Source organism: Podarcis bocagei (assembly GCF_964188305.1).
Source record: "Podarcis bocagei genome assembly, chromosome: 2".
NCBI classification, from domain to species: Eukaryota; Metazoa; Chordata; class Lepidosauria; order Squamata; family Lacertidae; genus Podarcis; species Podarcis bocagei.
Window position 1 is genome coordinate 16,190,920 of NC_138126.1, and position 25,076 is coordinate 16,215,995.

The 25,076-nt window shown below is 43.9% G+C and overlaps 2 protein-coding genes across 3 annotated transcripts in view; both read right to left on the bottom strand.

Annotated features, from left to right (window-relative positions):
• Positions 1-667: 667 nt before the first annotated feature.
• The window catches only part of LOC308580797 (zinc finger protein RFP-like), a 69,599-nt gene continuing 45,190 nt past the window's right edge, over positions 668-25,076 (bottom strand). The window contains exon 7 of the mRNA XM_081182975.1: positions 668-1,037. Coding sequence (XP_081039101.1) covers positions 673-1,037 — 365 coding nt within the window. The 3' untranslated portion in view covers positions 668-672. The remainder of the gene's footprint in view (positions 1,038-25,076) is intronic.
• LOC308580808 (zinc finger protein RFP-like) overlaps positions 2,421-25,076 on the bottom strand; it is a 38,552-nt gene continuing 15,896 nt past the window's right edge. The window contains exons 1-7 of one of the 2 annotated variants that reach the window (XM_081182997.1): positions 20,479-20,941; positions 16,479-16,574; positions 15,938-16,168; positions 15,581-15,603; positions 14,465-14,586; positions 6,740-6,772; positions 2,421-4,243 (exon numbers count right to left, since the gene is read on the bottom strand). In XM_081182997.1, the coding sequence (XP_081039123.1) occupies positions 3,729-4,243; positions 6,740-6,772; positions 14,465-14,586; positions 15,581-15,603; positions 15,938-16,168; positions 16,479-16,574; positions 20,479-20,907 (1,449 nt within the window). In that variant the 5' untranslated portion in view covers positions 20,908-20,941 and the 3' untranslated portion in view covers positions 2,421-3,728. Of the gene's footprint in view, positions 4,244-6,739; positions 6,773-14,464; positions 14,587-15,580; positions 15,604-15,937; positions 16,169-16,478; positions 16,575-20,478; positions 20,942-25,076 lie in introns of those variants that run through there. The other variant, XM_081182996.1, reaches the window with a different exon arrangement.

The window sequence follows — 25,076 nt, forward strand, 5'->3', positions numbered from 1 at the left end:
TAGTCTCAAAAAGGGGGCTTTGGAACTTCCATCTCCATGTCTAGTGGAGGTTTTGGGGGAGGAAAAGGAATCTGAGAGCAGGATTGAGGCTGAGGAAGATTTTAAGTGATGCCCTTTGCATAATTCTGATTGTATTCAGAAAAGATGATGGTATTGTCTCTAGAAATTTTAAGTCAGAGTTGGAGGATGGAGAGATAACTATATCGAAACAGAAATGTGGGAAGGGGGTGCTGTTGTTTCCAAAATCATTTTCTTGCTTCTTTGCACCTCCTGCACCGACAGAAGTAGCTGATTCCCAAGGGAGAGAGGCAAGTTTGGGGACTGACAGGGGACCCAATCAATCAGTGTCATTTGCCAAGCTGGCCTGAGAAGGGAGAGTTGCATCATGATTGACACAAGGGATGGCCAATCACAGTTCTGCAAATGTGATTTCTCCTTAAGTCCCTGTCAGCTCAGTTCTGAAGAGGAGACTGAATGTGTCATAATGGCCATGAATATGCACTTGTCTGTCTACATCCTCAGTCAATAGAGTATCACGTTCTCTTTCTTGCTCATGTAAAACAAGGGCTGGAGGGTCTCTCCTGAGAAGGAGGCTGCCGAGAATGAGTGGAGGGGTGTTGCTGTATCTGCATCGTAAAAGGACACCCGTCCCCCTTCACAGTTCAGGGCCACTCAGATCCGCTTGGGCTCCCCACCCAGAATCGAAACAGGGGGCCCATTGTGGCTGGAGACCCTGTATTGGTCCTTCCACTTGCCTATGCCCCAGATACCTTCCGTAGGACCAGCGATGAACTTGCCTTTCCTCTTCACAGACTCTCTGGCCACCCCCAGGGCCCATTCCCCCTCGCTCCCCACAGTATCCTCCCAGATATGTCTGCCTGCTGTGAAATCCTCACATCCCAGCACATAGGTATAGCTGTCAAATCTCTCAGGGTTGTCTGGCAGGTCTTGACACACTTCTCCCTGTCTCATACTCATTCGATCCTCAGACAGGATGAGGTGGGGATGTGCTGTGTCTGGCTCCAAAGTTACGTTTTCTGTGGGGGCAGATGAGGAAAGAGAAGAGAAAGGACGTCAACTGGGAAGCTGACTCTTTTTTAGGCACATGACAGAAACAGCATCCCCTCTGTAATGAACAGGGACTCCATGGCTCTGCATTGGAGACAGGGATGTCCATAAAGTTCTTAACAATGGTTCTTGAAACATTTGCATTTATTTCAAGAGTTCAAAGTACTTAACACACATTATCTACATAGAACCCATGCAACAACCCTGTAAGTTAAGTCGAACTTAGTATGCCCATTTTTCAGATGGGAGGACTGAGGCTGAGAGACAGTGGCTTGTCTAAGGCCAGCCATGCCACCACAGTTCATGGCAGAAGGGAGTCCAAGCAGGGACTCTCTCATTCACATCTTAATCTTTTACCTCACATCACATGACAGACCACGCTTGACAGGCCAGGTAAAACTGGCAGCAGGTGCTCTCACCCTCCTTGTAACCACCATTCACGTTTCAGTTACAGGTAGTTTATAAAAAGCAATAAAGTGGTTAGGCTTCCCCAACCCCTGAGTGAAATGTCCTACTTGGGATTCTTGAACGCGCATCGTATAATTGTAGAGCTGGAAGGGACCCCAAGGGTCATCTAGTCCAACCCCCCAATGCGGGGATCCCAACTACAGTATTCATGACACGGCCCGCCCCCAACCTCTCAGGCACTCAGGCAGCCCCCACCTCCCTGACACTGACACAAGAACCCATTTACAGGAGCAACAAGAATGGAGGCAGTGAGAGATTTTACTTTCTTGGGCTCCATGATCACTGCAGATGGTGACAGCAGTCATAAAATTAAAAGACGCCTGCTTCTTGGGAGGAAAGCAATGAAAACCTAGACAGCATCTTAAAAAGTAGAGACATCACCTTGCCAACAAAGGTCCGTATAGTTAAAGCTATGGTTTTCCCAGTAGTGATGTATGGAAGTGAGAGCTGGACCATAAAGGCGGCTAATTGCTGAAGAATGGATGCTTTGGAATTATGGTGCTGGAGGAGACTTTTGAGAGTCCCATGGACTGCAAGAAGATCAAACCTCTCCATTCTTAAGGAAATCAGCCCTGAGTGCTCACTGGAAGGACAGGTCCTGAAGCTGAGGCTCCAATACTTTGGCCACCTCATGAGAAGAGAAGACTCCCTGGAAAAGACCCTGATGTTGGGAAAGATGGAGGGCACAAGGAGAAGGGGACGGCAGAGGACGAGATGGTTGGACAGTGTTCTCGAAGCTACCAGCATGAGTCTGACCAAACTGCGGGAGGCAGTGGAAGACAGGAGTGCCTGGCGTGCTCTGGTCCACGCAGTCACGAAAAGTCGGACACGACTAAACAACAACATCAATCCTAGCAATAATTCTTCAAGCTTTTTTGGGAAAGTATATTTAAACATCTTTTTTAATTCATTATAGATCAATTCCCAAAACACTTTCATTTTATCACGTCCACCATGTGGTAAAAATCACCATCCTTTTCTTTACATTTCCAACAGATTTTACTACTCATCCTATACATTTTTGCTAGTTTGACAGGTGTTAGATACCAGCAATAGACCATTTTCATTACATTCTCTTTTAAAGTAGAGCATGCAGTAAATTTTAAATTCTCATTCCAAAGTTTCACCCATGCATCATATTCTACATTATGTCCAAAATCTATTGCCCATTTTGCCATTGCCTCTTTTATCAATTCATCTTTTGTATTCCATTCTAATAAGAAATTATACATTTTCGAGAGTAATTTGGTCCTGCTTTCTAAAATGTCAATCTGAAATTTTGATTTTTTATCTTCAAATCCTATTTTTTTGTCATCCTTAAAACATCATTTACTTGATGGTATTGCAGCCATCCTGTCAATTTCTCCTCAATACAATTACAGGGCTTTAGTTTCCATCCTTTCTTAGATTTCATCAAAATCTCCTTATATGTAGCCCATCTCCCTTCCATATTCAAATTTTACTGTTAACATTTCGACTGGTGAGACCCACCACGGTGTTTTCCTTTCTAGCAGATTCTTATTTCTGTCCCAGACCTCATATAGGGCACTCCTTATCACATGGTTTGTAAAACCTCTGTGCACTTTCATTTTACCATACCAGAGGTAGGAGTGCCTTGACCATAAACACTAATGTGTCTCTCTTTTCTAAGTCTCTCTGCTTAGCCTCTTCTACCTCACAGGGCTTCTCTGAGGTTAAAACAGGATATCACCCTCCTAAAACCCCTGGAGGAAGTGTCATGAGGAATGGATATTATACTATTCAGTTTAAAGAACACAGGAGCAACAAGAAGTACAATCTTTAATAGAATCAAACATGTTAGCACTGGAAACATACCTCCAAATTCTTCCAGACCCATTGCACAAAAGGATAAGAAGAGGGGATCTCTAAAAATACAGGTAAGTATCTGACTCTTTGCTACAAAGCACCTTGGAGAAAATAATTATATACATGGGAATTTAACACACAAACCCTGAAACCCTCTAGATTGTCACTGTACTCTCCTCAAAACGTCTCACAGAGGCTCTTCACTGTTGGGATTTTGTTACATCAAGCCCCAAAACCTATGTGAGGGTTACACTTCTGGCGTCAGCATGCAAAGGCAATATAGTGTAAGTCAGGAACACCCCCCAAAATGCCCCCCACTTGTCTGAAGCCAGAGATCTTGACCTTTCTCCTCTGTAGACTCTCTGTCAAGAGAGTCTCAAGTTCGCTTTCCTGCTTATGTAAAAGAAGGGCTGGAGGGTCTCTCCTGAGAAGGAGGCTTCTGAGAATGAGTGGAGAAGGGCTGCTGTATCTGCATCGTAAAAGGACACCCGTCCCCCTTCACAGTTCAGGGCCACTCGGATCCTCTTGGGCTCCCCACCCAGAATCGAAACAGGGGGCCCATTGCGGGTGGAGACCCTGTATTGATCACTCCACTTCCCTATGCGCCAGATCCCTTCTGTAGGACCAGCGATGAACTCGCCTTTCCTCTTCACAGACTCTCTGGCCACCCCCACGGCCCATTCCTCCTCACTCCCCACAGCCACTTCCCAGAAACGTCTGCCTTCCTTGAACGCCTCACATCCCAGCACATAAAGATGTGCTTCAAATCTCTCAGGGTTGTCTGGCAGGTCTTGATGCACTTCTCCCCGTCTCACACTTTTTCGATCCTCAGACAGGATGAGCCAGGGATTTGCTGTGTCTGGATCCAAAGTTACGTTTTCTGTGGGGGCAGAAAGAGAAGAGAAACAATGTCAACTGGGAAGCTGACTTTTCTTTAGGGCACATGACAGAAACAGCATCCCCTCTGAAATGAACAGGGACTTCATGGCTCTACATTCAAGACAGGGATGTTCACCAAGTTCTTAATAATGATTCTTGAAACATTTGCAGTTCTTTCCTTACCCCTACGGTTTGTGATTCGTGGGTTTCCACTTAATTTTATTCTGATTTCATATGTGATTTTGAACTGTATTTTAATCAATCATTTCATTTTCTGTTTTTAATGTATTCTATTTGGTGTTAGCCGCCCTGAGCCCAGTCTTCGCCAGGGATGGCAGGGTATAAATAAATTTGTTGTTGTTGTTGTTGTTGTTGTGGGTATAAATAAATTTGTTGTTGTTGTTGTTGTTACTACTACTACTACTACTATTTCAAGGATTTGAAGAACTTAATACACATTATCTACATAGAACCCTTGCAACAACCCTGTAAGTTAAGTCAATCTGAGCATGCCCATTTTTCAGATGGGAGGACTGAGGCTGAGAGACAGTGGCTTGTCTAAGGCCAGCCCCACTCCCACCATTCATGGCAGAAGGGAGTCAAAGCAGGGACTCCCTAATTCACATCAATCTTTTACCTCACATCACATGGCAGACCATGCTTGACAGGACAGGTAAAACTGGCAGCAGGTGCTCTCACCCTCCTTGAAACCACCATTCACGTTTCAGTTACATATTAAATGTAATGTTATAGCCCATCCTTCCAGACAGATTATAAAAAGAACAACAATACCCAAAAAAGTATTTCTGTGCTCTGATTGACACTCCCTGTCTAAAATGTCCGGCTCGGGATTCTTGACAGGAGCGGTCAAGCAAGAACAAACATGATTATCTCTTGTGTTTGGTTAGAGCATTGCAGAAAATTGATAGTTCTGTCCTTTAAATTGACATCTATTACATAGTTGCTTCCTTTCACTATGACTTGTTTTAATGCATTTATTGTTGCAATCCCAAGATAAGAGGCCTTTATTAAAGCCAAACCCAGTAAAATCTAGGAAGTGCCATTCCCACCCTTTAAATTGCCACCTTCAATGCAACCCACCTTCAATGCAAAGACCCCATCCTGGCTCCACAGACCTGATTGGCTGTATGACTCACATTTATGGAGTGGAAGCATCATGAGAAATTCATTTTAAAAGTGCTCATTTAATGTGTCAACATGAATAGAAGTTATAAATATTGCAGCTGTTGTATAAGGGATTATGATGATGACTGGAATGTCATTGAATTCGATAAGATTTTAGAACACAGAAACAAAGAAAATTATCAATTCTAGCACCTTAAATAAGTTATATAATTTGATATTTGAGTGATTTACATTAGAATTGTATTATAAATTGGTATTGTTATAACGATGCTATTATTATAATTGATTTTTTAAAAAAAAAATAAAAATTGGTCAGGCTAATGGACATTAGAAAGAAGATCTGCTCTGCAGTCCTCCCTCCCCCTCCTGCCACGTTAAGGAAAGTTAGTCAAGCGATTTCTTTTTAAAGACACACATTTGTACAGAGGCCTTTGGAAATTAAATGTGACATTGGATGTTGACAGTGCTATCAGTCAAATTTTTTTTTGTTAAACATAATGGGTTTTTCTAGTTCAGTGTTGTATTTATAAGCCTTTATGCATTTTACTCACTGCTGTTATATTTAAAATTATATTCTGGGATTCTTTTAGACAAGTAAGAGTTCCCTTTATGCTGCCATCTGCTGCACCATTTCCAGTTCTTACGATTCCCTTTTTGTGGTGTCCAGGATCAGGCCGGACTGGACTTCTGTCTTCCCACTGAGCCTTTTTCCACGTTCTGTGGTGAAATACTGTCCTGCTCTTTTAAGTTTACTCAGGTTTCTCTAGTCCACCATCATCTCATGTCTCCCTTTCAATACAAAAGCTGAGGGAAGACCCCCATCTTGCAGGGAAGTTGGACCCCTGGAGTTCACACTCAGGCAGCCCCAGCTCCCTCCACTGACACCAGAACCCATTCACCTTCTCATGCCCAAAGGTTGTTGCAGCCACTTTTGAGCTATTATGTGTTCATGCATTTCCCACTCTTACACCTTACTCTTACATAAAAGGGGTGGGGATCTGGTATGGCTCAAAGGGATATTTCCCCCTCATGTGCCGGGAGCCTTTGGCTTCACACCACCCCTGTGTCTTATGGAGATACGGCACAGAAAAGCCAGCCATTCTGGGCTGGGGGCTTCCTAAGAGTCTGCAGGATCAGGCCAAGAGCCCATCTAGCCCAGCAAGCTGCTCTCACGGAACAGATGCCTCTGGGAAATAAGGGGAAATAAGGCATGGAAGGAAGAGCTGCAGTGGCCTGGTCTTTTGAGAAGCGGATCCCCTCTCTCCCGAATTTGTGCCTGAGGAAATGGAAGGGAAAACCCAGCCAGATGAGTGGGGTATAAATAATAAATTATTATTATGATTAAAAGTACCTTTTCGCAGCTGAAGTCCATATTCCACAGTGTCTGGAAGAGAAAAGGGAACAGAAATTTAGCATCACACCATCATTCAAATAACAAACCTGGAAAAACAATATGAGCTCATGAGATTGTAGCCAGGTGTTGTGGACTACTTGGCCATGCCAGCTGGAGATTATGGGAGTTGGCAGTTAAACCTACCTGAAACTACGTGAAACCTACCTTAAAATGAAACTCTCCATGCTGGCTATCCCTGCAGAACCAGGGCAGGGGTGATGTCAAGGTTCAGACTTACCCAAATCTTGGGAGGAGGAGCAGGACCCCCAGAAGATCCCCCCATCAGCAACAAGATCCAGACATTCCTGTTCCAGGACAGGAGGCCTCAACCCCTCTGCTCCTGGCTGGTTCTTGGACAGCCCCCCTCCTTTCCTCCTCCTGCCCCCCCTTACGTTAATCTCAGGGGCAAAGGAACAGAAGATATGCCCAAAAAGCTGTAGGTGAGGCTAGCTGGGAAATGGTTGAGATGTGTGAAAGCACCCAAAGCATGGCTAAGAGATGTGAAGACGTCAAGTACAAATTTTTACAGACAACTCGCGGCTTAAGGGAGGGTTACATTCTTGGCGATTGTGCAAAAAGGCAAATCGAGGAAAGTCAGAATGACCCCCGGATTCACCCCTGCCACCTGCAATCTCAAGATGGCCCCATGAGATCTCGCAGGAGCCTCTCAGAGCCTCGTAATCATGGTAGAGGTCTTAAAAGTGATTTGTGTGCCCGCCAGGCTTCCCCAAGATCTCACAAGAGTTTCCAGAGTCCAGCAAGAAGGGTTTACCATCCCCTTTCAATTGCATAAGAAAAATCAGTTGTGAGTCATCTACATAGGAAAGTGCGGCTCCTAGATAGTGAAAGAGAACAGATAAACCTTCTATTTTCACACTCAAGTTCAAGTTTTATTGCGGCAAAAGCCAGTAACACTAAACACAAGATCAAACAACAAGAAATCAACAACAACATCAGAAAAGAAAAAGATTACACAAGGGAACTTCGCAGTGTGCCATTCAACAGAGATTTACGCTTCCTAATTACTAAAGTGCAAAATTTAGCCACCTCATATGATATTGCACTTGAGGAATCTTCCAGGAGGTATTTCCGTAGAATTTCGGGGGAGGATTCCAAATAATGTTGTAGGGGTATAAATTTTTATAAAAGCGGCAAAATAAGTTGAGCTCGTTCTTCACTATAAAATTCGCAAAATAAAAGAATGTGTGTGACAGATTCTACCTTATTAGACATACAAGAGCAGAGGCGCGCATGCATTGGAACCCGCGTGAATTTGCCGTACAGCACTGCTGAGGGCATTGTCTCAAAGCGGGCTCTAGAGAAAGCCCATCTATAAGCTCCGTTAGTGATGTTAGTTAAGTAAGGGGCAGCTGCAAAATTAGGCCAAGCTTTTAAACATCTATACGTCTCCGGGAGTAGGGCGCCTTCTTGTTGTAATTCGACATCGTAAAGTCTCTGAGTGATAATTGCTTTTGCCTTATTCAGAGTTCCAATAAAAAGATTTTCAGGGTTTAGGCCAATTTGTTTGATCTTGTTAGTTATTTGCATAAGCCAAGGAGGATAGGGAACTGCGGCCAGGAAGCAAGGTAACCGTCCCTTAGGATTGTAATGGATTTTCAGCCAGAGGGATATTGCTTGCTCCCAGACTTTTAATTCCACTCTGGGCAGTCCTGCCTCTTGCCTTAAGACTGCATTAGGGGTACACTTTGGGGTAGCAAATAATGATCTTAAGAATTTTGATTGTACTGTTTCAAGGGTCTTAAGGTTGGCAGAGAGGCTAATTTGAGAGCCATATAGGAGTTGGGCTAAAGATTTTGCCTGAAAAACTGTTAGGGCCATCGGGAGGAAGCCAGCTCCTTTCCTTCTGAATAATCTAAGAATAGCATTTGCACTTCTTCCTGCTGATATAGCTGATGTGGTCAAGTGTGCTGAGAATTTGGCATTATAAGAGAAAGTAATGCCTAAGTATTGGAAGGTCTTAGTCTGTTCAATGGCGTTTCCCTTTACACTCCAATTATCTTTCCTGAAGGAGCGGTTAAAATGTACAATTTTAGTTTTGGCAAAGTTAATTGTTAACAGTTCAGTGTTACATTGGTCACTAAACTTTCCTAAGGCACGTTTCAGACCCACTTTGGTTTGAGAGAGAAGAACAGCGTCATCCGCATACATTAAAACTGGTACTTTTCTGCCGTTAGAGAACACGGGGGTGGGGGGGTGGGTTTCGATTTCACGGCAGCATGTGACCAGGGAGTTAACATAGATGTTGAATAAAAATGGGGCTAATAGGCATCCTTGTCTAACTCCTCTTTGGACTGGGATTTCTCTAGAGAGTCTGCCGTCCTGTGTGAGTCTTATCTGGAGGGTATTGTTCTCATGAAGCTTAATCATCAGAAGTAGTAACCTTCTGTTAATACCCATATTGGCCAATTTGGCCCAGAGCCTACTCCTGGATACAGAATCAAATGCTGCCTTTAGGTCCACAAAGGCCGCATACAATGACTTTTTCCAATGTTTCACATACTTATAGACAAAGTAATCTAACACTAAGCAGTGATCAATGGTGGAACGTCCAGATGTAAACCCTGCTTGTTTGATTTCTAGCAAGTTATTATGATCTAACCATTCACATAATTTTAGGCATAGATGTTTTGTATAAAGTTTACAGATCACATTCAGAAGACTAATTGGTCTATAATTAGATGGGCCAGAGGGGTTGCCCTTTTTAAATATAGGAACAATTATAGCTAGTCCCCAATCTTTAGGGATTTCAGTTGTCTTATCTATATATGAGAATAGATTTGCAAGGACCGGGGCCTACCAGTTTATTTGCACTTTCAGAAGTTCAGCGACGATGAAATCACTTCCTGGGGCTTTGCCAGATTTCATTTGTAGAATTAGCGAAGTGATTTCAGTTTCAGATGTTGGGGGCCATGGTGTATCATTATCTAAGGGGATGTTAAGCGGCGCAGAAGGACGATGTTCTCTAAACAGCACTTTATAGTGCTCTTCCCATGAATTTGCAGGGATTATTGTGCCCTCATTAGGAGCTTTGGTTTGACTGGAGATAATTTTCCAGAAGTTGGTATTTTCTTTTTCTAGTGACGCTTTTGTGAGGGCCTGCCAGATGAGAGAGTCTGCGGTTCTTTTTTTTTGTTTTTAGTAACTCTTTGTAGTTCTTTTTTTAAAGTTGTAAGTCTAATTTAGTGATAGGGTTAGGATTTTGCTGGAAGACCTTAAAGCATTCCCTGAGTATAAGTTTTGCCTGAGTGCATTCGTGGTCAAACCATTTTTTGTTGGTAGGGGACTCATTTTGGTTAGATCTCCTGGGTCTTGACAATAACGGTTGGAGTTTTCGGATTAATGTGTTATAATGGTCAATTGGGGAGGTCTCTTCAGTGTCGTTGGAAGTCAGATCAGCCCAGAGGAGTTGACCTTCCATTGATTGTGTCCAAATGCTAAAATTGTTATTAACATAAGGGGACCATTTAATTCTGGATCTGCCTATTTGTTGTAAAGCATTAGGATCAGGTGCCTGTGGGGCAAGCCCACATCTAGAGGGTTCCCAGAATTCAGTCCTTTTAAGATTTAGGGGTAAATGGTCACTTTCGGTTCTTATATCTACAGTAAATTCAATATATTCATCAAAGAGTTCTTGGGAGACAAGGATGTAGTCAATAACAGAATGCCTTAAGCCTGACCAATAAGTAAATTGGCCAGGGCAGTCTCCCGAGAAGAGGCCGTTTAAGATAACAAGGTTTAATCTAAGTGCCATTAAAAAAAGACATGTACCAGCAAAATTGGTAACTGGGTCAAGTGAGTGACGCCTGAATAGGGGCCAATGTTCATCATTAGCATTTAGGGGACCTATTCCACTTTCGTTGATTAACTGTTCGTCTGAGTGGCCTAACCTTGCATTAAAATCCCCCCCAATAATTAAGGAGGCAGAGGGAAACTTATTTGAGACAAGGAGAATGCAGTCTTCCAGTTCGTTCCAGATGTTTTTCAGATCAGTTTGTTTCATAAGTGGGTGAATATAAACATTGATGCATATGATCTTAAAGTGGGTAGAGAATATTTTAACAGCCAAAATCCATTTTTTATCGATTTTCAATTGGATAGGAGAGGTTCCTAGATCTGTCGATACGAAGGTGCTCAGACCTCCCGCCGGTCTTCCGCCTTTTGGGCCGATTGAGGCACAGGAATGGAAAGCAAAATAATTGTGTAGTTCAAAAGGATTTTGCATCCAGGTTTCTTGGAGCAGGATGATCTTGAACTGTGATACATAGGATAGAACGTCTTTGTCCATTGTTTTCGATTGCCATCCAGCAACGTTCCAGGATAGTAGTAGAGGTGAGGGACATTTTGTCTCTTTTAACAGTCAAAACGGAGGGGGGGGGCAGACTCTCTGTTAAAGACAGAAGATGTAACAAAAAAGTCAGTTATTTTACTTTGGGAAGATGGTAACTGTGAGGAGCCCTCCAAATTAAAGTTTTTAACAATTTGGTTCGACTGTTGGCACACCGTGGATGATCCACTGAGAGTAGATCCCTGAACAGGAAGTCTCTTCATTTCGAAATTCTTGGTACAACTTGACAGAGAAATACCCAGGGAGGGGGAAATTGAGTCCGTCGGAGTAAACCCTCTCGCAGATTTATCATCCGACATTCGGATGATTTTATTGATGCGTCCCATCGGGTCTTCAATCATTTCCGACGACGGGTCCCGAGGTGTAACATTCGCAGTTTCCTTTGAAGGAGGTAATTGAGGGGGCATCACGGGGGTGGGAATTGCGGAAGACTCTCTCAGGGGCATCACTTGTGAACTACTTCTATCTCTGGTCGAAACTGGAGAAGATTCTAGCTCTGGCATAGGTGAGTGAGTTAAAGAGGGATTTGAGTCAAGCAGGGAAATCAGAATTTCGTCCTTAGGTACCGTATTTTTCGCACCATAGGGCGCACCGGACCATAGGGCGCACCCAGTTTTTAGGGGGGGAATTCAAGAAAAAAATCTCCCCCCCCCGCAGCCCCAAAGAGCAGCGTACAGGCTGCACACAACCTCTCCCTGCCGGAGGGGTTGCATGCAGCTATGGATCAAGCCAAGGCAGCGAGCGGGATGGATCCCGCTCGCTGTTTTGGCTTCCCCTAGCCCCGTGCAGCTTCTCCCTCCTGGGAGAGGCTGCGTGGGGCTAAAGAATCCATAGCCCCGTGCAGCCTCTCCTTGGCAGAGGGGTTGCGCGCAGCTATGGAGGAAGCCAAGGCAGCGAGCGGGATGGATCCCGCTCGCTGTTTTGGCTTCCCCTTTAGCCCCGTGCAGCCTCTCCTTGGCGGAGGGGCTGCACAGGGCTTCTCCTGGCTTTCCTGGGAGGTGGGGGGGATTCCCTCACCTCTCGCAAAAGCCCGCAGAAGCTGTGCAACCCCTTTAAAGGGATCGCGGCTTCTCCTGGCTTTTGTGAGAGGTGAGGAAATTCCCCCACTTCCCGCAAAACCGGCAGAAGCCGCGCGCCCTTTAAAAGGGCTGCACGGCTTCTCCTGGCTTTCCTGGGAGGTGGGGGGATTCCCCCACCTCCCGCAAAACCGGCAGAAGCCGCGCGCACTTCTAGGGCTGCACGTCTTCTCCTGGCTTTCCTGGGAGGTGGGGGGATTCCCCCACCTCCCGCAAAACCGGCAGAAGCCGCGCGCCCTTTAAAAGGGCTGCACGGCTTCTCCTGGCTTTTCTGGGAGGTGGGGGGATTCCCTCACCTCTCGCAAAAGCCCGCAGAAGCCGCGCAATCCCTTTAAAGAGATCGCGGCTTCTCCTGGCTTTTCTGGGAGTTGGGAGAAGGGACTGATGCCGCCAGTCAGTCCCTTCTCCCTCCTGTTGAAAAGCCCGCAAGAGCTCACGGAGCTTGTGTGCGGCTCTTGGGGGCTTTTCCCGCCTGCCTCCCCCCTGCATTCGTTCCATAGGACGCACACACATTTTCCCTTGCTTTTTAGGAGGGAAAAAGTGCGTCCTATGGTGCGAAAAATACGGTATGTTGGTCGATGAATATAGATGAAAGTTCAGTGAGGATGGCAGAGCCTGGTTGTCTCGTGATGTAGCGCACGGGGCAGAAACAACTTGAAGATTTGAGTCTTGTCGGATGGTTTTTGATTTCAGAGTGGGGCTGAGTTGAAGAAGGTCGACCACTTCTGTCCGGTGAGCCCAAGTGGGATTATTTGAGACATCATTAGTATCTTCCCCTCTATGTAGGACTTGCAAAAGCTGAGATTTAAGCGTGTCAAATCTTTGCATCATCACCGACTGTTCTTTCGGAGGGAGGGCTCTGAATGAATCAATAAGTTCCCTTTCGTCAAGGGCAGTCTGCAGGTTATCGTCCTCATATATGGCTGTTTGAGAAGGTATCGAGTTTGGTCGAGGATGGCACGCTGCAGAGTCATCGCGGTTGGACCTGACAGTATTTTGAAGTAAGGCAAAGTCTCTTGTCCTAATGTCCTCACCGCCAGGGCACCTATTTAGAAGGGGTTTGATCTTGCTGTCTGTAAAAACCCTCGTTGCTACAATGTCGGCCATGGACAAAAGCGTTTTCCTCCTAACAGTAATAGAGGGTATCTTTTCAGAGTGGAACGCAAGTATCACCTTCAAGAAGTTGGTCTGCCGGGGAAGGAGCATCACAGCATATAGGTCAATCTGATGTTTCTTAATTTTTAAAAGTTTGCTTGAACAGTCTTTAGCCCCTTCTAGCGTTGACCATCTTCCTATTTCCGACCAGACAGAAAGGCAACTTTTCTTGGGTTGCAGAGTTAATATCTGATTGTTCAATTGGGAATTTAAGATATATTTAATTTTAGTCTCCTTTATTTTATCTGAATTGGGGTGAGGCAATAAGTTTTTCACCTCACAAACTGAAGATTGTGTTGTTGATTCAAGTTTTTCGATTTTCATCAGGATATTGGATAATTGTGAAGATACCTCGTCCAGCCTTTTAAAAATACAGTGAAGGGTCTTAATTACTAAGTGTAACTGCTCACAACCGGGGAACTCCCCCATAATAGATGCCAAACCATCTTCCTGTGATGAGAGTTTTTCTTTCGTATTCTCCTTTACAGGCTTTACTTTTGAAACATTTTGAGTCATCGGAATTGGAGTAGCTTCTAAATCAATTAGAGGTAGGAAGCGATTTTGGGTTTCCACTGCAAAGCACTGCTCGGCATGGTCACTCCCTCCTCCATTCCGGTGTGGCACCAACCTTGATAGTTTTGGTTTAGGGGATGATAGGGGCTCGTCAAAGTCTCTCAAGCGTTTTTTCTGACCCATGCTTTTCCTCATAACACTTGACACACAATTAAGATAATGGTGTTCTCAACTCTTTTAGCAGCTAAAGCCGGCCCGCTGATACGAGAGAAACAAAGAGCAGCTTACAGCAGTCTGGAGCAGGGCCAAATCTCTCAGAGAGTTTCCATAGCATGCGGCTGCAGCAATTATAAAATACCTCAAAAACTGACTGAGTCAGTTAAGATAAAAATATAAAAGATTAAAAGAAGATTAAAAGAAGTCCGAAGAGCACCGGCAAGCGCGTCTTACCTCGGCGCCATGTTGTTTCGACCTTCTATTTTCCTGGCTTGGCTAATATTCCCTATGACCTGAAGCTTGTTATGAACACTTCTAAACATCCAGCTAACAATACTTTCAGTCCTTCTTTACTACCTCTGAATTTTTTCATGACTCCCTCCAGGAAGGGATTTATATCTCTGAAGTCCCAGATCTTCCACTTCAGGGCAGGAGGAAAAGCCACAGGAGGATCCTCTAAGTTCTCCTTCTCCTGAGACCTGGGAGGAGAAGAACAAAGTCAAGCCACCATCTTTCCAATGCAAGGAGCTTTCTGACAAGGCAGACGTCTCATCCTGATGATAAAGGCACCATGGATATATCATGAAGACTTGGGAGCAGGGTTTTCCTATGGCAAAAAGGAGCATCTAGAGAGCACCTAAGAAGCTGAAGGAAAACCGACACACCTGCTTCCAAAATATACTGAAGGAAATATATGAATATGAGATTGAAGGTAAAGAAGCTGATATATGCAAATTATTTTTTTGAAGAAAAAACAGTACTGGGTCCCTATGCAGAGATTTTAGGACTGCACTAGTGTTAGTGATGCATTTAAAGTGATTAATGAGCAAAAGAAAATAGATTTGGTATGTGCATTTCTGAAATATAAGGAAGTTCAGAATGCTTTAGAATGGCTTTTGCAATTAACATTATAAATGTATTTTAGCACAGTGGTTAGATTTTCAAAATGGAAGATTCTCAAAATTCATGAGTGTCTAAAGTTGTTTGGACTCGGATCCTGATAACCGCGGATTTCGCACTGGCATCTGGTTAGTCACTGTGAAAAGAGGATGCTGGACTAGATGGGCGACTGGCCTGATCCAGCAGGGCCCTTTCTCATGTTCCTATATCTGGGGAAGAACCTGCAGAAATCTGAAATACACTGGATATTAAAGGGTAAGTTATAGTGAAGATATTTACAAGCCCCTTTGGGATGTCCCCCCTTTTTGTATCAATTGCAGAGTAAATGATTCCATCACAGAGAAGGGCCTCCAGAAATATGCAATGGGAATGGCTTCCTGTCTGTGATTGTAGATGGGATCAATAGCAACAAATTACCACAAAAATGTGTCCCTATTTTTGTCTGTGATTTTGTGAAATTGACGATGAAGTCCTAAGCTATCTCTGGAAGGAGAAACTGGAGAGAGAGGTTCTCACTTGTTAAGCAGGAACTTTCCTAGCATCAGAATAAGGCAGGGGTTTCCCATCACTTACCTCTGCAAGAAGCTTCCAATATCCTGGAAGGAAAGAAAGAAAGATGTCAGTGGAGCCATTTCTGCAGTCAGTTATAAATATGAAGCAGCTGAGTGGCAACTGCTGGGAATCACAGGTGTGGAGAGCACTACTGTTTTTTAGGCTTCTCAGAGACCTCTGGTTGGCCAATGAGAGAACATGATGCTAGAATGAAGGGGCCTGTGGTTTGATCTAGCAAGGTCCCTTTTGCGACCCCAGGACTGACGCCTTTCACTCTTCATGTACTGTTGTCCTTCCAGCAACAATTTTATGTGACTAAGGAATGCCTGTGGTTTGAAGCAGCACATTCCACCCTCTCACATCAGGATGAGGCCTCACCTGCAGGAGTTCACTCGCTGGTTCCTGAAGCTTCTCCTCCATCTCCCGGATGAGGCTGTCAAGAGAGGAGAGTTCCCTGGAGAGTCTGGCCAGGTGCTCTTCCCTTTGGGCTGCAATCTCCTTCTCCACTTCTGCCATCTGGGCCAGAAGAAGCTTCTCCTGTTCTTCCAGAAACTGGTGCAGTCGCCTGAACTCAGCCACCATCTTTTCCCTCTCTGCACCTGTTTGTTTCTGCAGCAAAGAGATTGAAAGAAGAGAACAGTGGGCCAAGATCAGGCATCTAGCCTGCTCTTGCAGGATGAAGAGGCCAGTTATCCAAATTCCACTGGAAAGCCACTTCTGACATATTCAGCAGAGAAAGAGCTTCATAAAAACTTACAAGCCCACCCTCACCTTTAAATGGCCTTTCATGCTCTGTAGGAGATCAGGCCATTCAAAAATAAACCTCTTTCTGTATTCCATATTCATTTCTGCCCCTCCCACCCATATTGATTTTAGACTATAGCATTTTTCACCTTAAAACAGTAACAATGGTGCTTACAAGCAGGTCCTGGATTTCCTTTTCTGTGTCTGCTTTAAATACTAGAATTTTCTCTCTCTCCTTCCTCACATTGTCTAGGCAGCTGCTGATCTGATCCTGAAAAGAAACAGAATCCAAGTTGGGCTGCATTATACATTAACAGGCAAGCTGAATTGTATGTTTGCTCCCTGCCCCACATCCCTGGATCTTTTGCAGAGGTTCCCCTTTTTCATCCCAGAGGAGGCAGAAATGGGGCTGCCCTATATCAGAGCTGAGAAACATGGGGGGTTTGCTATTTTGAGAGATCTGCATTGGCTCCCAGTACGTTTCCGAGCAGGATTCAAAGTGTTGATGCTGACCTTTAAAGCCCTAAACGACCTCGGTCCAGTATACCTGAAGGAGCGTCTCCACCCCCATCGTTCAGCCCAGACACTGAGATCCAGCGCCGAGGGCCTTCTGGCAGTTCCCTCATTGCGAGAAGTGAGGCTACAGGGAACCAGACAGAGGGCCTTCTCGCTAGTGGCGCCCGCCCTGTGGAACGCCCTCCCATCAGATGTCAAAGAGATAAATAATTACCTGACATTCAGAAGACATCTTAAGGCAGCCCTGTTCAGGGAAGTTTTTAATATGTAACGCTGTATTGTTTTTAACACTGAGTGGGAGCCGCCCAGAGTGGCTGGGGAAACTCAGCCAGATGGGCAGGGTATAAATAATAAATTATTATCAGTCATGAGAAAATGAAACATAAAGTACAAAATTGGTTTCAATATCATCAAATAATGGAGTTTTTCAAACAGGACAAGAAAATTGGCTTTCAGGTGGGAAAATCAAAACTAGAGACTGAACTGTTAGAACCCAATACCAAGAATTTATCGACTTCCGGTCGGCGCCAGCGCTAATGGCGGTCCTTTTTCCGAGCTCCGGAGAAGGACTGCCCTGCGAGTTCGGGTCTGTCCCGCTACGGCAAGCGGGGGACCCCTAAAATCACAGGCGCGGAAGCCTGTGAACGAGGAGATTCGGTGGGCACCAAAAGCGCCCCCCTTTACCGCAGAAAGAGCCTTTTTAAAGGCTCTGGAACGACATCGGGGGAGCGCGGTGCTGAGAATCGCTACCCAGCCCGCAGGGTGAAGCCGCGTCGCTATTAGTGGAGAGCGCCGATTCCTTCCTGTAAATTACGGACAGAAAAAACCCGTGAGTAAAACGGAACTTTTATTTGGATCTAAAATTTGGAGATTTGGTTGAAAGCGGGGAGGTCAAAATCAAGGAAGTCTGCCTCCCCCCGACTGCATGAAAGTGAAAGCAACGGAACTCTAAAGCTGCATCCGTTAAAGACTTTGTTTTTATTTAACCAAACCTGACATTTGGACTTTAGATCTCCCCTCTAGCTAGCAGGGCAGAGGGGAGGCAAAAGAGACTTTGGCAACTGCATGATTTATTTAAAAGAAAAATCCTCTGCTGCCTCAGCTGTTTAAGAGCATGAAACGGTCTGCCTTTTAGGACAATAGGACACTGAACTGACTTTTCCCTGTGAAAGTTACATTGTGATACAAAGTTTTTGCATTGCCTGGATACAGTACATCAGAGTAAGTAGAGACAGTATCTACTGGGAAATTGTGGAGATAAGTTGAAATTACAAAGTCATGAGAAATTGAAACATAAAGTACAAAATTGGTTTCAATACCATCAAATAATGGAGTTTTTCAAACAGGATAGGAAAATTGGCTTCCAGGTGGAAAAATCAAAACTAGAGACTGAATTGTTAGAACCCAATACTAAGAATTTATCCAGAATGTATAACTTGTTGCTGAAATGGAATACACAGGATGAAACAGTCAAATCGGCTATGATTAAGTGGGCACAGGATGTTGGTCACAACATTATGTCAGCTGACTGGGAATGGTTATGGAACACCGGTATTAAATTCACGGCATGTAATGCCTTAAAGGAAAATATTATGAAAATGGTCTATAGGTGGTACATGACCCCAGTCAAGCTGGCAAAAATTTATCATATGCCCGATAACAAATGTTGGAAATGTAAAGAGACTGAAGGTACCTTCTACCACCTTTGGTGGACATGCCCGAAGATTAAGGCTTTCTGGGAAATGATCTATAATGAAATGAAAAAGGTACTTAAATGTACTTTTCCTAAAAAACCAGAGGCCTTTCTCTTGGGCATTGTCGGCCAATTGGTGTCAAAGAGGGATAGAACTTTTTTTATGTACGCGACAACAGCAGCAAGAATACTCATCGCAAAGTATTGGAAGACACAAGATCTACCCACTCTGGAAGAATGGCAGATGAAAGTGATGGACTATATGACATTGGCCGAGATGACAGGCAGAATCCGTGACCAAGGAAAAGAGACGGCGGAAGAAGAATGGAGAAAATTTAAAAGTTATCTTAAGGACTATTATAAACTTAATGAATGTTAGAGTGTTGTGGTTTTCAGGAACAAAGGGATACAGTGATATAAGGTCAGAATATGGAGATGACTAAGATGACAGAGGTTGGAAAGTAACAAATGGGAGTTGCTATAAAATTATGGACATTGGGATGCAGAAAGGTGGGGTATGGGGAAGTCCCAGAAAAGAGGTTTATGAAATTATGATATGAAATTATACGTGTATGTTTGTCTTTTTAAGTGTTTGTTTGTTCTATAAAATTTTGTAAAACTAATAAAAATTTTATAAAAAAAAAAAATACCAAGAATTTATCAAGAATGTATAACTTGCTGCTGAAATGGAATACACAGGATGAAACAGTTAAATCGGTTATGATTAAGTGGGCGCAGGATGTCGGACATAACATTATGTCAGCTGAATGGGAATGGTTATGGAACACCGGTATTAAATTCACGGCATGTAATGCCTTAAAGGAAAACATTATGAAAATGGTCTATAGGTGGTACATGACCCCAGTCAAGCTGGCAAAAAATTATCATTTGCCCGATAACAAATGTTGGAAATGTAAAGAGACTGAAGGTACCTTCTATCACCTTTGGTGGACGTGCCCGAAGATTAAGGCTTTCTGGGAAATGATCTATAATGAAATGAAAAAGGTACTTAAATGTACTTTCCCTAAAAAACCAGAGGCCTTTCTCTTGGGCATTGTCGGCCAATTGGTGTCAAAGAGGGATAGAACTTTTTTTATGTATGCCACAACAGCAGCAAGAATACTCATCGCAAAGTATTGGAAGACACAAGATCTACCCACTCTGGAAGAATGGCAGATGAAAGTGATGGACTATATGACATTGGCCGAGATGACAGGCAGAATCCGTGACCAAGGAAAAGAGACGGCGGAAGAAGAATGGAAAAAATTCAAAAGTTATCTTAAGGACTATTATAAACTTGAAGAATGTTAGAGTGTTGTGGTTTTTAGGAACAAAGGGATACAGTGATATAAGGTCAGAATACAGAGATGACTAAGATGACAGAGGTTGGAAAGCAACAATTGGGAGTTGCTATAAAATTATGGACATTGGGATGCAGAAAGGGGGGGTATGGGGGAGTCTCAGAAAAGAGGTTTATGAAAAAATGTTATGAAATTATACGTGTTTGTATGTCTTTTTAAGTGTTTGTTTGTTCTTTAAAATTCTGTAAAACCAATAAAAATTTTTTATAAAAAAATAAAAAATAATAAATTATTATTATTATTATTATTATTATTAATCCCCCACACTGAGCACACCTCCAACATCTCCCTCCTCCTTTTTATTAAATTAATGCTAGATGTTGCCATCTTTCCTCCCAGGGGAGTTACTGCAGCCTGCATTCAGGGGGACACTGGGCACACTTTAATCCCTCAAAAAGAAAAATAAATGTTTATTGTATAAAGTTTCAGAAGTTAGTCAGGCTGCACAATAATTCCCTTTGGGCTCCAAGTGGAGAGAATACACTACAATATTATTATTATTATTAATTACTACTACTACTACTACTACTACTACTACTACTACTACAAGCCCCTCTAGTCTGCAGCTCTTCCACCCCCAAGAAAGACCCACTGCCTTTTCCCACCTTGTACTCCTGGGACGCCTCCTCTAGAGGAATAACCTCGTGGCTTTTGTGCTCCTTGGATACATTACACACCACACAGATGGGGGCTTCATCCTCCTTGCAGAACAGCTTCAGGGGCTCCTGGTGCTTCTCGCAGACCCTTCCTTTTCCTTCTCCCTCCTCTTTTCTGCCCAGAAGGCTGAATTTCTTAATTATTTCTACAAAATTTGCCAGCTGCTGGTTTCTCCTGATGCTGCTTTGCTCCACCCTTTCCCTGCACTGAGGGCAGGAAGCCTCTCCCTCGGATTTCTCCCAACACTGGATCAGGCAGGATCGGCAGAAGTTGTGCCCGCACTCTGGGATGATCACTGGATCCCTGAAATAATCCAGGCAAATGGAGCAAGTGGCTTCCTCGCAGAGATCCCGGACGGGACCACCAGAAGCAGCCATGGCGGAGTCACCGGGAAGAGGGAGCTGGTTTCGTTTTCTCTCTTTTGCGTCAGCAAATGGGAGGGTTTCCTTTTCAGGAAATTCAGGTGTGATTACTCAGGATCTCTGTTGCCTTGGAGTTGGGTGGAGCTCCGAGCCGCTCTGATATAGAGGAAATATATGGTTTTATATATTTTATTTTAAATGTTTTTAAATGGAATGCTCATTTTTGGTGGCTGGTTTTTTAAGGAACCATTTCCCTGCGAGAGCTGGTGGAGTTTATTGTTGTTGTCGTTTAACTATCAGCATGTCAGCCTCAGACTACTTTGCAAGCTGATGAATGAATTGCCCCGCCCCGCCCCCCCTTGTTCCGTTGACATCTCCTTTCTAGTTAGCAGCCCCCACATACAGAGGAGAAGCAGCCCTCCATCCCGGTGCCAGTTTTTAGTGAGTCGGACTGACAGAATCGTCGCGTCTGATAATGTGCAATAACCTCTGGAACCAACTCTGCAAACGGCCTTTGCAAATCATAGATCAACTAAATTGTATCCAGATATTTGCCAGTCACACCACGGGGCACCTATTAACAGCAGGTGCTTTCAATTAGCCCTTTATCAGTGAATTTTAAGGTCTCGAATATAGAATAAAGATTCATAAATGCACACATATCTAAATATATGAACCATGTATCTAAAATACTACGGGAGAGCAATCCTGAAGCGATTTTGACTCCCCCAATGACCCCAAATATTATTCTGAAGGAAGGGAGTCAAATGGGGAAAGTCTTCTCATTTTCTCTTTGCTTGCAAATCCTGTTTTAAGGGCGTGTTTGTGTATGAATAGGGTGAGCCTGTGACCTGGACTCAGGAACTAAACTATTAACCATCACCACAGAATGGCCAGGCTGCCCTTTCTTGTTTCCAACTTCAAGCTTCAAATGGGGTGGGCTGAAGTAATCTCAAACAACTTCCCTGTTTCCTCTCCATCATCTCCTCTAAATTAATCCTCCTGCAAACCTGGTGAATTTTTAAGCTGCTCTTCAGGTCCAGCTTCCTCCATTTTTTCCCCATCCACTGATCCCATCTCCAGTCAGTCCATCCTCTCAGAAAAATTAACATTAACCATGGAACCTTTTATATTTATTTTTTATTTTTTGGTGTGTGGGAAGAGTTCTCACTCTTTTCACTTGTGATACTTTTTATCTTTATATACTGCTGAATTATTCTTGTTCGGTGGTTGACACATTCCTCATAAAATTTTTTACAAATCACACTTTAAAAAAATAATTCAATGTTGATGCTCTGAACATTTCCCCCTGACATTTCATTTGATCCATGCTGAAGTGAGGGTCCCCTTCTTAATTTGGGTCTATGTTCAAGCGTAAAAATGAAGACAAAACATTTGAGGCCATTACAGATCCACCCAAAATTGTTTTCCGTTTCATATTCTGAATCCTTGTGGATTATTATGATTCCTGCTGTCTCTGTGTTGACATTTTGCAGAAGGGTCTGTCACTGAATAAAAGGCTGAGGGGACAGTTCTTTTGGGGTGGATGTCCTCAGGCCTGTAGCCAGCCTAATAGTTCCAGGAGAACAACAAAAAAAGTAGCACAAGCAGCAGTTTATCCCAACGGACACACTAATGTTTTTGTTGTTTTCATTAAGTCAATATTAATGAGGATTATGATAATGATAACTGTAACCTGCACAGCTTGAGAGTACTATACCAGGCCAAATGGGCATCCCAAAGTGGGAAAGGGATCCTGAGGGATCCTGACCAGGGCTTCAACAGAAGTGCCAGTCATATCAGCTGGAAAATCCTCCAGCCTCTGAGGGTGGACCATTCTCATGGGTGCCCCACCTCTGCAGAGGGGAAATGGTGCTGAAAAGGCCTAATTTCAACAGGAAGTGATTTGACCAGGACAACAGACTGAGGTCAATTATCTCCCAGTTTCAGATCACTCTCTTCCTGCCCAAGCTCCAGTGTCACCAGCGATATTAATCAGGCCAACAGCATGTTGGGACATCCCCACGGTTGTCAAGGCAGCCATGAATTCCTGAGCCGCCACCCTCAGAGTCAGTCGCCTCAACATGGAGGTTGAAGCCCCCCAGATGCAGCAGTCTGGGAGCCCCCAACTCTGCCACCAAGACTGGCTCTGCCACTCAGGCAGGGGGACTGCTGGGGAGCGAGGCCAGCAGTAAACTAGCAGAATCCCATATCTGTCCCAATTACTCAGTGCCAGGAACGAACACTGTAGATCCCTATTCATCTGGAGAGAGAAAGAGGAATCTCTCTAGACCACAGCAACCCTCCACTTGCTGGCTCTCAAGTCTGCCCTGATGCTGAAACGAGTACCCAGGTAGGCACAACTGGGTGAGACCAACTCCATCTTGTTTATCCACCCAGGCCTCAGGAATACAGACCAGACGTGGGTGACGTTGTAATCTAAACCACTGAGCCTCTTGGGCTTGCAGATCATAAGGTGGGCAGTTCAAATCCCTGCGACGGAGTAAGCTCCCGTTGCTGAGTCCCAGCTCCTGCCAACTTAAGCAGTTTGAAAGCATACCAGTGCAAGTAGATAAATAGGCAAGAAGGTAAACAGCATTTCCATGCACTCTGGTTTCCATCAGAGTGTTCCATTGCACCATAAGTCGTCTAGTCATGCTGACCACATGACCCGGTGATGTAGACTGAAATGAGGGGGCGGGTACTCTATATGAAATATGTCTTCTCTAACAAAACCTGACACTGTGGTGAAAGAGTACTCAATGCTAACGTCAAATGTATACATATGAAGAAAAGGCAACGATGTGAAATGTGTTAATGGCTGATTAAGAATAATGTTTTCCACAAATGTAGTCACATATGTATTTTCGCCTGTACCACTGTATACTGAGGAATTAATCCTTCTAATGTCTGATTTCCGAGATGTATGGCCAACACTTCCATCCACTGGGTCTGCAAGGAAACTACACCCATTCACAAAATCCACACACGTTTATTGAATGAACCATTCACAAAACTATACAAAACACCAGACACCAATAAGGGCAGCATTTACCTTGAAAATGGCCCATCTAGCTAAGATGGTGAGAAGTTGTTCACACCCAGGCATTGCAAGTAAGGGTTGTTGTCCACAGCTCAGCAATTGTGTCTGGCATCTGTCCTATGAAGCAAAATGTCACAGCCTAAAAGGTAGCTGCTATTTCTTTAAACGAAGAAACAAAAGGAACTGAGGCCCACCATGAATTGGCAAAGCCTGCATGACACATGCTGCCTTTCAGCTATAAATATATATACTGTGCATATGGGATGGTTGTTGGTTGGTTGCATTTGAGGTGTGTAAAGCTGTGTCAGAGGTGATTGGAGACAAAGACTTCAAAGAATAAAAGCTGCATTCTTTAAAGCACTCTTTCTTAAAAGAATCTTTGTGCCAGCTAGTGATAAAGAACTAGGCAAAGGAGTCGAATGAGGTCACTTCTTTTTCTAAGACACTGAGGAAATAGTCATTAGTAAGGTCAGACACCAGCACCAGGTAAAAAAATTCCTTCCAGTAGCACCTTAAAGACCAACTAAGTTAGTTCTTGGTATGAGCTTTCGTGTGCATGCACACTTCTTCAGATACACTGAAACAGAAGTTGCCAGACCCTTCTATATAGTGAGAAGGTGGGGAGGGGTATTACTCAGAAGGGTGGTGGGAATGGGAGATTGGCAGATAGCTGAGATGAGCCTGTTGACGACTCTTAACGACTGTAATAGGTCTTACAGGAAAAGGCAAGGGGTGAGAAGGTGAGAAATGGCTTAGTCATGTATAATGAGATAAGAATCCAATGTCTTTGTTCAGACCAGGTCTCTCCATGGTTTTAAGTTTGGTAATGAGTTGCAATTCAGCAGCTTCTCTTTCCAGTCTATTTCTGAAATTCCTTTGTAGTAAAACAGCTACTTTGAGATCTTGTATAGAATGTCCTGGGAGATTGAAGTGTTCTCCTACTGGTTTCTCTGTTTTGTGATTCTTGATGTCAGATTTATGTCCGTTTATTCTTTGGCATAAGGTTTGGCCTGTTTGTCCAATATAGAGAGCTGAAGGACACTGTTGGCATTTGATGGCATACACAATGTTAGACGATGAGCAATTAAATAGTCCCGAGATGGTATGTGTGATGTTGTTGGGACCAGTAATGGTGTTGTCC